The sequence below is a fragment of the Rhinoraja longicauda genome, chromosome 1 (assembly GCF_053455715.1).
Source record: "Rhinoraja longicauda isolate Sanriku21f chromosome 1, sRhiLon1.1, whole genome shotgun sequence".
NCBI lineage: Eukaryota > Metazoa > Chordata > Chondrichthyes > Rajiformes > Arhynchobatidae > Rhinoraja > Rhinoraja longicauda.
Window position 1 is genome coordinate 20,961,752 of NC_135953.1, and position 13,831 is coordinate 20,975,582.

The window sequence follows — 13,831 nt, forward strand, 5'->3', positions numbered from 1 at the left end:
CTCTGGCGCTGTAAGGCAGCAACTCTACCGCTGCGCCACCGTGCCGCACTTTAGACCTCCTCTCCACTGAGTCTCACAAGGTCAGCTTGGGTCCGTCAGTGAAACGACCGCGTTAAATGTGCTCCTCTGCTTCCTGTCTGCTTTTGTCATCACTCGTCCCCTGAAGCTGTTGACATCTCACTGGGGTTGTGGTTTCACATCTGCTAGTTAGGTCCCGGAACCTCACGTCGGGCACAGGAGCAACCCATTCAGCCACCTCAGACCCCTGATAATACTCTGCTAATACTCTATATTCCTAGCTGCGTTCTCATGTTTAGTTTAGAGATGCAGCACGGAAACATGCCCTTCGGCCCACCGAGCCCGCACCTACCAGCGATCCCTGCACATTAACACTATCCTACACACGCTAGGGACAATTTACATTAAACCCAGTCAATTAACCTAAAAATGGGTCGACTCTATGACTAACTTGGTAATTCTAACACACACCTCCACAACCTTCCCCTGCTCTCCATAAATCTGTGCTCATCCAACAAATTCACTGCTCAGAGTTCTTTAAAGGTCAGGACTGTAGGAAGGAACTGCTGGTTTAAACGGAAGATAGACACAAAAAGCTGCAAATGGGACAGGCAGCGTCTCTGGAGAGAAGAAATGGGCGGCGTTTCGGGTCGAGACCCTTCTTCAGACTAGGGGGTCAATTCCCTAGTGGGAACTAAAGGGTCTCGACCCAAAACGTCACCCATTGCTTCTCTCCAGAGACGCTGCCTGTCCCATTCGCTGAGATACTGCAGCTTTTTGTGCCTACCAAAGGTCAGTGCTGATTGCCCATCATCCTCCGCCCAGTCTCTCCAGCGCACCTCCAGTGGTGTTGCAGATTTCCACTTCCATCTGTGTCAATGGGTGCTCCCTGACATCCCCTGCGGAACATGGAACAAACAGTACAGGAACAGGCCCTTCAGCCCCCCTTGTCTGTGCCACCCATTATTCCCAATTCAGTTAATCCCATCTGCCTACACAAGGTTCATATCCCTCTCTTTCCTGCCTGTTTACCCGCCTGTCCCAATGACCCTCAGGTTTTAGTTTAGTTTAGAGACACAGCGCGGAAACAGGTCCACCAGCGATCCCCGGAACCTTAACACTATCCTACACACACACACACACACACACACACACACACACACACACACACACACACAAGGGACAATTTACACTTATACCAAGCCAATTATCCTACAAACCTGTACGTCTATGGAGTGTGGGAGGAAACCGAAGATCTCGGAGAAAACCCATGCCGATCATGGGAAGAACATACAAACTCCGTACAGACAACACCCGTAGACAGGATGGAACCCAGGTCTCTGGCCCTGAGATATCAACTCTACCGCCGCGCCACCGTGCTGCCCAGTTCTGATATCTTTTTCAGTTTTGGAGACACAGTGTGGAAACAGCCAACCAACGATTTCTCGAACACTAGTTCTACCCTACATACTAGGGACAATTTACAGAAGCCAATTACACTATAAACCCCATGTTAATGTTATAGGGGCAGAATTAGGCCGTTCAGCCTATCAAGTGAACGCCGCCATTCAATGATAGCTGATCTAACTTTCCTTCTCATTCCCATTCACCCCATAACCCCTGACACCCGTACTAATCAAGAATCTGTAATTCTCCGCATTAAAAATATCCATTGACTTGGCTTCCACAGCCGTCTGAGGCAATGAATTCCACAGATTTACCACCCTCTGATTAAAGAAATTCCTCCTCATCTCCTTTCCGTAAGTCCGTCCTTTTATTCTGAGGCTATGGCCTCTGGTCTTAGACTCTCCCACTAATGCAAACATCCTCTCCACATTCACTCCCTCAAGGTCTTTCACTATTCGGTACGTTTCAATGAGGTCCCCTCTCATCCTTCTAAACTCCAGCGAGTACAGGCCCAGTGCCGTCAAATGCTGATCGTATATTAACCCAATCATTCCTGGGATCATTCTTGTAAACCTCCTCTGGATCCTCTCCAATGTCAGCACATCCTTCCTCAGATACGGTGCCAAAAATCGCTCACAATACTCCAAACGCGGTCTGACCAGCGCAGTATAGAGCCTCAGCATTACATCCCTGTCATGCACGTCGTTGGGATGCGGGAGGAAACCGGAACACCAGGAGAAAACCCACGCGGTCAGGGAGAACGTACAAACTACCGTACAGACAGCACCCGTAGTCGGGATCGAACCTGGGTCTCTGGAGCTGTAAGGCAGCAACTCTACCGCTGCCCTCCCATCTCACTTGGTCAGTGGTCCACTTCTGCTCGGGATGTCCCGGAGCATCATTACAACAGCAGGAGTAACCCATTGAGCCACCTTAGGCCCCCCCCCCCCTCCAAGTGTCTATGGTTGAACCTCCAGCCCAGGACACCAGACAGGGGTGGGATGCTTCTGTTTCCAGCTCCTGCACTTCCAGCCGGGCCAAGGGAATCGGCAGAGCCTGGGATTTGAATGTGAGAGGACCCGGGCCTCAATCACTCACTCACAGCCCAGCTGCACACCAGATGAACTCATTGAAACATCAGGAGAGTGGCCGCCATCGACCTGTGGTGACCTGTGCTGTAGGGAGACGGCAGCAGACTGCCCCTCAGAGCACAATAGCACCCAGGCCAGTAAACCTGGTGCAGGAAACTGGGGCAAAGCAGCCAACAAATCAATACTCCTCAGGGTTTTATTACAGTTCAGAGGAGCACAACTTCCCCTTCACACATTGTGTCACCACCTCTGTAAGCTGATCCGCACTGCAGTGTGTATAAACCTCTCTGTGTAATGGCATCTGATGGAGACTCAGAAATTGCCGGAATATATGTGCAAGTTTGAAATTGCGATGGTCAGTTGTGGAAACAGGGAAGCTACGTTGAGCTGCTCGTAAGAGAAGACCTGGATGTTGTCCATCAGTATATGTTCATTTTTGGCTTATTATTATTGTGACATGTTTCGCGTGACAGTGAAACCTTTGTTTGCCTGCTATCCAGTCAATTCATTCCATAAGTCAAGTCAAGTCAAGTCAATTTTATTTGTATAGCACATTTAAAAACAACCCACGTTGACCAAAGTGCTGTACATTTGATTAGGTTCCAATAGAAAAAAAAAATGAAAACATACAGTAGCACGCAAACAGTTCACAGCGCCTCCTCAATGAGCCTCAAACGCTAGGGAGTAGAAATATGTTTTGAGCCTGGACTTAAAGGAGTCGATGGAGGGGGCAGTTCTGATCGGGAGAGGGATGCTGTTCCACAGTCTAGGAGCTGCAACCGCAAAAGCGCGGTCACCCCTGAGTTTAAGCCTAGACGAGTACAATCAAGCCGTAAAACAGGTGGTGCAAAGGGAAAAATACCACAGAGTGATACAGCGTGGAAACGGGCCCTTCAGCCCAACTTGCTCACACCGACCAACATGTCCCATCTACACTAGTCCCACCTGCCTGCGTCTGGCCCATATCCCTCTAAATCAGGCGTTCCCAACCTTTTTCGTCCCGTTTACCCGTGGCAACCTTTCGAAAGTAAATTTACCCCCACCCTGTTTTGTCCAGTAATTTGAGTTTACACTTCTACCATAATAAAGCAACCGACAAAGGGGAATTTTTAAAATACTGTTTTTAACATTATTATTTTGTTCAAATTTACCTCCTGGGTAGGGGAAATTTACCCCCTGGGGGTAAATTTACCCCAGGTAGGGAACCCTTGCTCTAAATCCATCCTATCCGTGTACCTATCTTAATGTTTCTTAAACGTTGCGATAATCCCAGCCTCAACTACCTCCATGCCAGCTCGTTCCATACACCCGCCATCCTTTGTGTGAAAAAGTCACCCCTCAAGTTCCTATTAAATCTTCCCCCCTCCCCACCCCCTCACTTCAAACCTATGTCTTCTGACTTTCGATTTCCCTACTTCCGATCTATTCCTCTCATGAGTTTGTATACCATTATAAGATCACCCCTCATCCTCCGGCGCTGCAAGGAATAGAGTCGTAGCCTGCTCAGTCTGTAGCTCAGGCCGCTCGAGTCCTGGCAACATCCTCGTAAATCTCTGCTGCACCAGAGTGCAGAACAAAATGTTATAGTGTTGCAGCTGCAGAGAGAGTGCCGATGAAAAATGGTGCATGGACCAAAGGGCCACAGGGTGACACCCTTTGTTCTCTATTCATTGTTCACCCACTCCATCCCCCCTCCTCCCCTCACCCACTCCATCCCCCCTCAACCCCCCTCCTCCCCTCATGCACTCCATCCCCCCTCCTCACCTCATGCACTCCATCCCCCCTCAACCCCTCACCCACTCCATGCACCCCTCCTCCTCTCACCCACTCCATCCCCCCTCCTCCCCTCACCCACTCCATCCCCCATCAACCCCCTTCCTCCCCTCACCCACCTCAAACCCCTCCTCCCCTCACCCACTCCACCCCCCCCCTTCAACCCCCCTCCTCCCCTCACCCACTCCATCCCCCATCAACCCCCTTCCTCCCCTCACCCACCTCAAACCCCTCCTCCCCTCACCCACTCCACCCCCCCCTTCAACCCCCCTCCTCCCCTCACCCACTCCATCCCTCCTCCCCTCACCCACTCCATCCACCCTCAACCCCCCTCCTCACCTCATGCACTCCAACCCCCCTCAATCCCCTCCTCCCCTCACCCACTCCATGCCCCCCACCTCCCCTCACCCACTCCATGCCCCCCTCCTCCCCTCACCCACTCCATACCTCCTCAACCCCCCTTATCTCCCCCTTCCCCTCACCTTCCCCTCCCTTCACCCCTCCTCCCTCAGGACCGCCCGCAGCAGAGATTTGCACCCAATGGTTGCACACCCATCTAGTAATTATTAAAATTCTGTTTATGATATTTCACCTTTTATCTCATGTTCCAATTACTCCTCCATGTTCTGTAAAATTATTAAACATATTACATGTCCACCGCTGACTCTCCAGCAACTGGTGGTCCGTCCGTCCATCACGTCCTTAAATCCTGATGCTAGAAAGGCCAGCTTTCATTCCCCATCCATAATTGCCCCTGTAACAGCCCGAGTTACCTTTCTGCACCACTGCTGTCCAACTGCTGTTGGGTGGGGAGGTCTAGGACACAGCCCAGTGTCTGCGCGTTTCATGTGGTAGGAACAGAATGAGGCCATTCGGCCCATCATGAAGACAGAAGCAGGGGAATTTATTACGGGGACAAGGAAATGGCAGCCGAGTTGAACCGGTACTTTGGATTTGTCTTCACTAAGAAAGATACAAACAATCTCCCAGATGTTCTAGTGGCCAGAGATCCTAGGGTGATGGAGGAACTGAAGGAAATTCACATTAGGCAGGAAATGGTGTTGGTTAGACTGATGGGACTGAAGGCTGATAAATCCTCAGGGCCTGATGGTCTGCATCCCAGGGTACTTAAGGATGTGGCTCTAGAAATCATGGACGCATTGGTGATCATTTTCCAATGTTCTATAGATTCAGGATCAGTTCCTGTGGATTGGAGGGTAGCTAATGTTATCCCACTTTTTAAGAAAGGAGGGAGAGAGAAAACAGGAAATTATAGACCAGTTAGTTTGATATCAGTGGTGGAGAAGATGCTGGAGTCAATTATAAAAGACAAAATTGCGGAGCATTTGGATAGCAGTAACGGGATCGTTCCGAGTCAGCATATATTTACGAAGGGGAAATCATGCTTGACTAATCTTCTGGAATTCTTTGAGGATGTAACCAGGAAAATGGACAGGGGAGAGCCGGTAGATGTAGTGTACCTTGACTTTCAGAAAGCCTTCGACAAGGTCCCACATAGGAGATTAGTGTGCAAAATTAGAGCACATGGTATTGGGGGGAGGGTACTGACATGGATAGAAAATTGGTTGGCAGACAGAAAGCAAAGAGTGGGGATAAATGTGTCCCTTTCAGAATGGCAGGCAGTGACTAGTGGGGTACCGCAAGGCTCGGTGCTGGGACCGCAGCTATTTACAATATACATTAATGACTTGGATGAAGGTATTAAAAGTAACATTAGCAAATTTGCAGATGACACAAAACTGAGTGGCAGTGTGAACTGAGGAAGATGCTATGAGGTTGCAGGGTGACTTGGACAGGCTGTGTGAGTGGGCGGATGCATGGCAGATGCAGTTTAATGTGGATAAGTGTGAGATTATCCACTTTGGTGGTAAGAATAAAAAGGCAGATGAATAGTGTCAAGTTAGGAAAAGGGGACGTACAACGAGATCTGGGCGCCTTAGTGCATTAGTCACTGAAAGGAAGCATGCAGGTACAGCAGGCAGTGAAGAAAGCCAATGGAATGTTGGCCTTCATAACAAGAGGAGTTGAGTATAAGAGCAAAGAGGTCCTTCTACAGTTGTACAGGGCCCTAGTGAGACCGCACCTGGAGTACTGTGTGCAGTTTTGGTCTCCAAATTTGAGGAAGGATATTCTTGCTTTTGAGGGCGTGCAGCGTAGGTTTACTAGGTTAATTCCCGGAATGGCGGGACTGTCCTATGTTGAAAGAATGGAGCAACTAGGCTTGTATACACTGGAATTTAGAAGGATGAGAGGGGATATCGAAACATATAAGATTATTAAGGGGTTGGACATATTAGAGGCAGGAAACATGTTCCCAATGTTGGGGGAGTCCAGAACCAGGGGCCACAGTTTAAGAATAAGGGGTAGGCCATTTAGAACAGAGGTGAGGAAAAACCTTTTCAGTCAGAGAGTTGTAAATCTGTGGAATTCTCTCTGAATGCTTTCAAGAGAGAGCTAGATAGAGCTCTTAAGGATAGCGGAGTCAGGAGGTATGGGGAGAAGGCAGGAACGGGGTATTGATTGAGAATGATCAGCCATGATCACATTGAATGGTGGTGCTGGCTCGAAGGGCCGAATGGCCTACTCCTGCACCTATTGTCTATCAAGTCTATTCAATCATGGCCGATCTATCTTTCCCTCTCCACCCCATTCTCCTGCCTTCTCCCCATAACCCCTGAGACCCTTAGTAATGAAGAATCTGTCTATCTCCGCCTTAAAAATACCCACAGACAGCCGACTGTGGCAATGAATTCCACAGATTCACCACCCTCTGACTAAAGAAATCCCTCCCCATCTTCCTAAAGGTACATCCTTTTATTCTGAGACTATGCCCTCTGGTCTTAGACTCTCCCACTAGTGGAAACATCCACTCCACATCCACTCTATCCAAGTCTTTCACTATTCAGTACGTTTCAATGAGGACCCCCCTCATCCTTCTAAACTCAGGCCCAGTGCGGTCAAACGCTCATCGTATGTTCCCCTACTCAATCCTAGGATCATTCTCGTGATCATCTAGCAGATTGTAGGCAGTACAGCCACCGTGCACCAGTGGTCGAGTTGATGAATGGTTCGGGCCATAGCTAGCTGCTTTGTCCTGGACGGAGATACCCTTCTAGGGAGCTGTGGTCATCCAGGCCACGACAATTCCATCATTCTGCTGACATCTCACCGGCATCCGCTTCCAACACATCATTCTCAGACATTGCAGCTGCCTTCAACATGATCCCACCACCAGTCGCCACCATCTCCACCCCTTCTCCTCTTTCCTTGGAGACTGCTCCCTCCACAACTCTTTTGTTCGCTCCCCTTCCCCAGGTGCTCTCCCCTGCAACCACAGGAGATGCAAAGCCTGTTCCTGCACCTCCTCCCTCACCTCCATCCAGAGACCCCACCAGTCCTTCCAGTTGAGGCAGAGGTTCACCTGCACCTCCTCTAACCTCATCTACCGCATCTGGTGCTCCCGATGTGGACCTCAGCTTTGAAACTTACCGAGCAGTGATAAGCCTGGATAGAGTGGATGTGGAGAGGATATTTCCGCTAGTGGGAGAGTCCAGGACCAGAGGTCATAGCCTCATAATTAAAGGACATCCCTTTAGGAAAGCAAAGAGGAGGCATTTCTTTAGTCAGAGGGCGGTGAATCTGTGGAACCCATTGCCACAGAAGGTTGTGGAGGCCAAGACAATGGATATTTTTAAGGCAGAGATAGATAAATTCTTGATTAGTGCGGGTGACGGGTTAAGGGGAGAAGGCAGGAGAATGGGGTTCGGAGGGAAAGATAGATCAACATTGTTGAATGGCGGAGTAGAATTGATAGGCTGAATGGCCTAATTCTGCTCCTGTCACTATGAACTGTCTATTCCCTCCAGAGATGCTGCCTGAACTGCTGACTTCCTCCAGCACTTTGCCTTCTGCTCCTGGCTTGGCCTTGTAGATGATGGAGAGGCTTGGGAGGGTGTGAGTTATTTTCTCACCGCCGGGGTTGCTCAGCCTCTGACTGCTGCCCGAGCAGAGACGGAGCCAAACTTTGATCTCTCTTCCCTTGTCGCGGCCATCCTTGGGCCTGCTGCCGAGATCCGGCTTTATGCTCCTGTCTGTCGATGTCCAACATTTGCAGTTGTTTTAAATCTGTGCACTGACTTTCACCTCAGTACACCCAACACATTGTCTACTGTAAATCGTAATTTTAAAAAAATGGTTCTCACACACACACACGCACCACACAGAGGGGCATTCAACAGGCCAGGCTGATTTAGTGCGCCGTTCAAATTCTTGACAGATAATTATTGAAAATGATCGACAGTACCAAATCTGCGGGCCAGCGATCATAAAACATTATCGCCGGGATTTATGCAGTGTCCCTCCTGCCCAATAACCTGCCCTCGACTGGATAGTTAACCTGCGACCTCAGAAACCGAGATGGAATGTTGCCAAGTCCGGAGCTGAAAGGCTGTCAGATTTTCACTGCCATCTCACGGAAAGAGATGCAGCCGTTTGCAGCCAGTGGCGCTGTCTTTTTACGATGTTCTTGCCCCCTATCATGTGATGGGGGGGGGTGGCGTTGGGGAGAGGAGACCATACACACAGCAATAAAATGTGAGAACTATAGTCAGCACACTTAACTCTTTAACATTATGGTTCTCATAAGGAATCCATTAATTGCTATAATTTGGAAAGTAAGTGGTTACCTTGGGGGATTTGCTTCGGGTTTATTTAATTTTTTTTAAAGCAATTTCCTGATTTTGTACAATGCAAATCATTGTCGCCGTTCAAACTGCAGCCGTTCAAACTGCGGAAAATATATTACAGAACTCACAGAGTGGTCATTGTGTGACTCATTGTCCAAAGGTACACTCCTCGCGCTGATGGTGGAGAAAGGCTGTTCTACTGTAATTACTATCATTAATCTAAATTGGTAAGACTCATATCAGAGTGTCTGGATTAAAAAGATAAAGTGCAGGTCTGTCGTTCCTTGAGATGTTAAATGATAGAGTCTGGTAATTTAACTACGCAACCCGCATGTTTTTGGGCACGGAACTGCCTTTGTATTGGTGTCTCCAAAAGGTAGTGGCTCCACAATGCACCGTCCACATTCAGTAACACGCTGCGGTATCAGCCTTGGTTTTGTTCCTAGACCTCAGGAGCAGTCCTGTCTTGTCAACCTTCAATTTTCAGTTCAGCTTATTGTCACGTGTACCGAGGTACAGTGAAAAGCTTTTGTTGCTTTTGTGCTAACCGGTCAGCGGAAGTACGATACGTGACTACAATCGAGCCATTCGCAATGTGCAGATACTTGATACGGGAATAACGTTTAGTGCAAGGTAAAGCCAGAAAAGTCCGACCAAGTAGTCCGAGGGTCATCAATGAGGTAGATAGTAGTTCAGGACTTCTCTCTGGTTGCGGTAGGATGATTGAGTTGCCTGATAACAGCTGGGAAGAAACTGTCCCTGAACCTTCTATCTCTGAGGCATGCACTCGAGAAACCCGTTCTTAAAAAAGAAACTCTTGTGTTTTTTTTTATTTAAGTAATCAAAGATCAAGCCACATGCACTCCCAAGGTGCGGAGATCAGAAAGTCATAAGTGATAGGAGTAGAATTAGGCCGTTCGGCCCATCAAATCCGCTCCGCCGTTCAATCATGGCTGATCTGTCTCTCATTCCTAAGCCCATTCTCCTGCCTTCTAGACAATAGACAATAGACAATAGGTGCAGGAGGAGGCCCTTCGAGCCAGCACCGCCATTCAATGTGATCATGGCTGATCATTCTCAATCAGTACCCCGTTCCTGCCTTCTCCCCATACCTCCTGACTCCGCTATCCTTCTCCCCATATAACCCCTGACTCCCGTACATTTTATTGTGGTGTAACGTTTTTCATGTCCTTTGTATTGCAGGAGTACCTTGATCTGTCAGCACCTTTTGAGCAGTATTCGCCAGCCTGCCAAGACACCCACAGTACCTGCTCCTCTGGGGACGACTCGGTCTTTGCCCATGATGCTCTGCCTGATGATCCGTGCCTCCCAAAACACCAGCAGTGCAACGGTGCCGTCAGGACATGAGACGGGACAACAGAGGGAGGAGTCCAGAGTGATGAACTATGGAGAACTCACACTGAAGGAAATACACTGAACCAGCTGCCGGGATCTCGTTCCCCCAATGTAACTTCCCACCATTATTGAGCCTTATAATCTCTCAAGTGCTGTACTCATCTAAAAACAAACAACAACAACAAAAATGTACTGCTTGGCATGAAGAGACTTTGTGATGTGGAAAACCCAAAATGGAAAGTTCTGCAAAAAGAAAAAGAGAGGTCTGGAGGTGATAACCATTGACCTCTGGTATTGTGACCTGCTACAGCAACCATTCTGTGCCTAAGTCGTGATAAGAAAAAGTAACGCAAAAGACAATTATTTTTCTTTACAAGAGAGCATTTAAATACTTTTATTTGTGTGAAGCTGCAGATTTCAGAAGAGTTGTAAATATATAAATATGAATATTGTATGATAATGTTTTTAAAAAAAACAGTTGTATACTTATGATTGGGGGGGGGGGGAAACAAAAAAAAAAAAACATAATTACAAGTATGAATGAGGAAGCAAAATGCTAAAATCATTGCAGTCTAGGATATTCAGTATTAATCCGGATGTTATTAAAGAAAACTCATTCTGTAGCGAACGAGGGGTAAAATAGTTCAAAAATCAATAATTATTTGCAATCTGATTAGCATATTGTATATTTGTAAAGTTGTTCATAGACTTTAACATATCATTTTGGTTAAGAGATTTATAAGTATATAGCTTATTTACTAATTACTGTACACAGCTTTAGTTACCTAGGTTCTTTAATATTTGGTTATACATGTTTATAATTTTTAATTTATTACCCATTGATTAGACATTAAGGTTAATGAGGAAAAGAGAATTTAGCAACATTGTGTAAAACGAACACTGTCTGTTCTTATTTTAGATTGCAATGATTTTTTTTCTCCCATTTTTCGGTAGTCAGATCCGAGAATTATCTTGACTTTTCTTAACTAGCGGAGGTTTGTGCTTTGCCTTTGATGAGAGTGCAAGAGAGCAAGGGTGTCTTGCCCAGAGATGCCCCAACAGTGTCGGCCCTGTGAAAGAACGCTGGGTTTTGCGGCTGGGGGGTTAAGGGGTGCCATTCTCACACCGTGCCCCATCGCACCAGGACAAACTTCGGTCGCCTGAGGCTGGGATTGTGTCCAAGACGACATGATCCAGCTCGGCCACGAAGCAGGGGCGGATTCAGGTGCTGGTCACACCTGGGGAAACGTCAGATTGTGAATCAAGTGCGGAGCACTCAAGCAGCACATCGCACAACATTATAAAGCACATTGGGTTAGCTTAATCCCTTTCATTCTTATCCCTTCCCGTGGCGTACCGGCACCAAGACACAGAATACAGTGTTCACTGGTCATAAGTGATAGGAGCAGAATTAGGCCACTCAACCCATCAAGTCCACCCCGCCATTCAATCATGGCTGATCTATCTCCCCCTCCTAACCCCATTCTCCTGCCTTCTCCCCATAACCTCTGACACACGTACTAATCAACAATCTATCTATCTCTGCCTTAAAAATATCCGCTGACTTGGCCTCCACAGCCTTCTGTGGCAAAGAATCCCACAGATTCACCACCCCCTCTGATTAAAGATATTCCTCCTCATCTCCTTCCTAAAAGAACATCCTTTAATTCTGAGGCTATGACCTCTAGTGCTAGACTCTCCCACGAGTGGAAACAGTATCCACACTCTATCCAAGCCTTTCACAGTGTTGTGCTGGCGTTTTGCAATGCTGTCACGAGAGGGTGCAATGGCAGTGAACGTTTGCAGAAGAACAGCTTGCGTGAGTAAAGGGACCCGTGTCATGTACCAGTGACCTGCCGGTTGCTCCCTTCTCTTTATGCAGGTCTGTGCCACAAGCACAACTCACCTGGTGCAATTTAAATGTTACCTGCAATTTCGCAGAGAACTCATTTGAGGTAAAACCCCTTGTTGTTGAACGGCCAAAACACAAATAGCTGAAACAGACGGCCAAATGTGTAGGCAGGCGGCAGTTGCCTGTGAAGCAGAATAACACTCTGTAATCCAGAATCGAACATAAAGTCCACTTTGATTTTAAATAGGATTCTGCGGCTAAAATGCAAATAAGAAATAAGGCAGGGGAATCCTATTGAAATCAACTCAAAATCCTGCTTGTCCCCTTTAATCTTTCATTAGGACCATCAAGCTCTTATACAGTAGAAAAGTTAATTTAATAGATTGAAATTATCTGTTAACTCTTTAATACAGATGTAGGAGATTTATAGTGGTGTAATTTTTGTAAAATGAGAAGACACTTCATTATTTTCTTACCGATTGCTGTTGATGTGAACATTCCAGGTACCTAATGCATAAAAATACTTTTCCGATATTTGAAAACTGCATGATTTACAAAAAAAAAGAACTTAGATATATATCTAATTTATTGAGTTTTTTACAAAATATACATATGTAGCTTCGACCGAACTTAACATTTGATATTCAGTTCACTTTCTGTAGGTTTAATGATGTCAAGCAATACTGGCGATAGGCGAGGTTCTTGATTTATGTTCCAGGTTGGATTGGACCATTGCCTGTCTCAGTCCACACTCACTGTGGCACGAGGTTAGCTCCCAATACAAGGAACAACCCCTTAAGCCAATTTGCCCGTCTGAAGCCCGTAAAAGGCCACAGGTGGTCTTGTTGGAATTAAATAATAACTAGCACTGAACAATATCTGTCTGCCTTTACGAAGCTTTGTTATTAACATGGAACTGTTCCATTCCACAAAAATAAAAAGATATTGTTTTAAAATGCAAGAGTGGCCATTCCTTTCCTTCCGGTTCCTTATTGTTGATGTGCTTTCTAGTTTTCTTCAGTGCCACTACTGGTTACGAGCACTGTACATTGCAGCCAATGAACTTTAGGAACAAGTTCAGTCCCTCAACACGGGTTGGAAGCAGGTTTGTATTTTTAAAAGACATCAAATCCATTCTGAAGCCCTCACATCAGTGGGTGGGGAACCAATACACTCCCCCCTCTCTGCAGATCTATTGGACAGGATATTTGAGGAAGGATATTCTTGCTATTGAGGGCATGCAGCGTAGGTTTACTAGGTTAATTCCCGGAATGGCGGGACTGTCATATGTTGAAAGACTGGAGCGACTAGGCTTGTATACACTGGAATTTAGAAGGATGAGAGGAGATCTTATCGAAACGTATAAGATTATTAAGGGGTTGGACACGTTAGAGGCAGGAAACATGTTCCCAATGTTGGGGGGGGTCCAGAACAAGGGGCCACAGTTGAAGAATAAGGGGTAAGCCATTTAGAACTGAGATGAGGAAAACCTTTTTCAGTCAGAGAGTTGTGAATCTGTGGAATTCTCTGCCTCAGAAGGCAGTGGAGGCCAATTCTCTGAATGCATTCAAGAGAGAGCTAGATAGAGCTCTTAGGGATAGCGGAGTCAGGGGGTATGGGGAGAAGGC

At 47.0% G+C, this 13,831-nt stretch overlaps 1 protein-coding gene across 5 annotated transcripts in view; it reads left to right on the forward strand.

Moving 5' to 3' along the window:
* LOC144601983 (fibroblast growth factor receptor 3-like) overlaps nt 1–13,140 on the forward strand; it is a 134,238-nt gene extending 121,098 nt beyond the window's left edge. For all 5 annotated transcript variants that reach the window (XM_078414697.1, XM_078414850.1, XM_078414928.1 and 2 more), the window contains exon 18: nt 10,199–13,140. In XM_078414697.1, the coding sequence (XP_078270823.1) occupies nt 10,199–10,363 (165 nt within the window). In that variant the 3' untranslated portion in view covers nt 10,364–13,140. The remainder of the gene's footprint in view (nt 1–10,198) is intronic.
* The last annotated feature ends 691 nt before the right edge of the window (nt 13,141–13,831 follow it).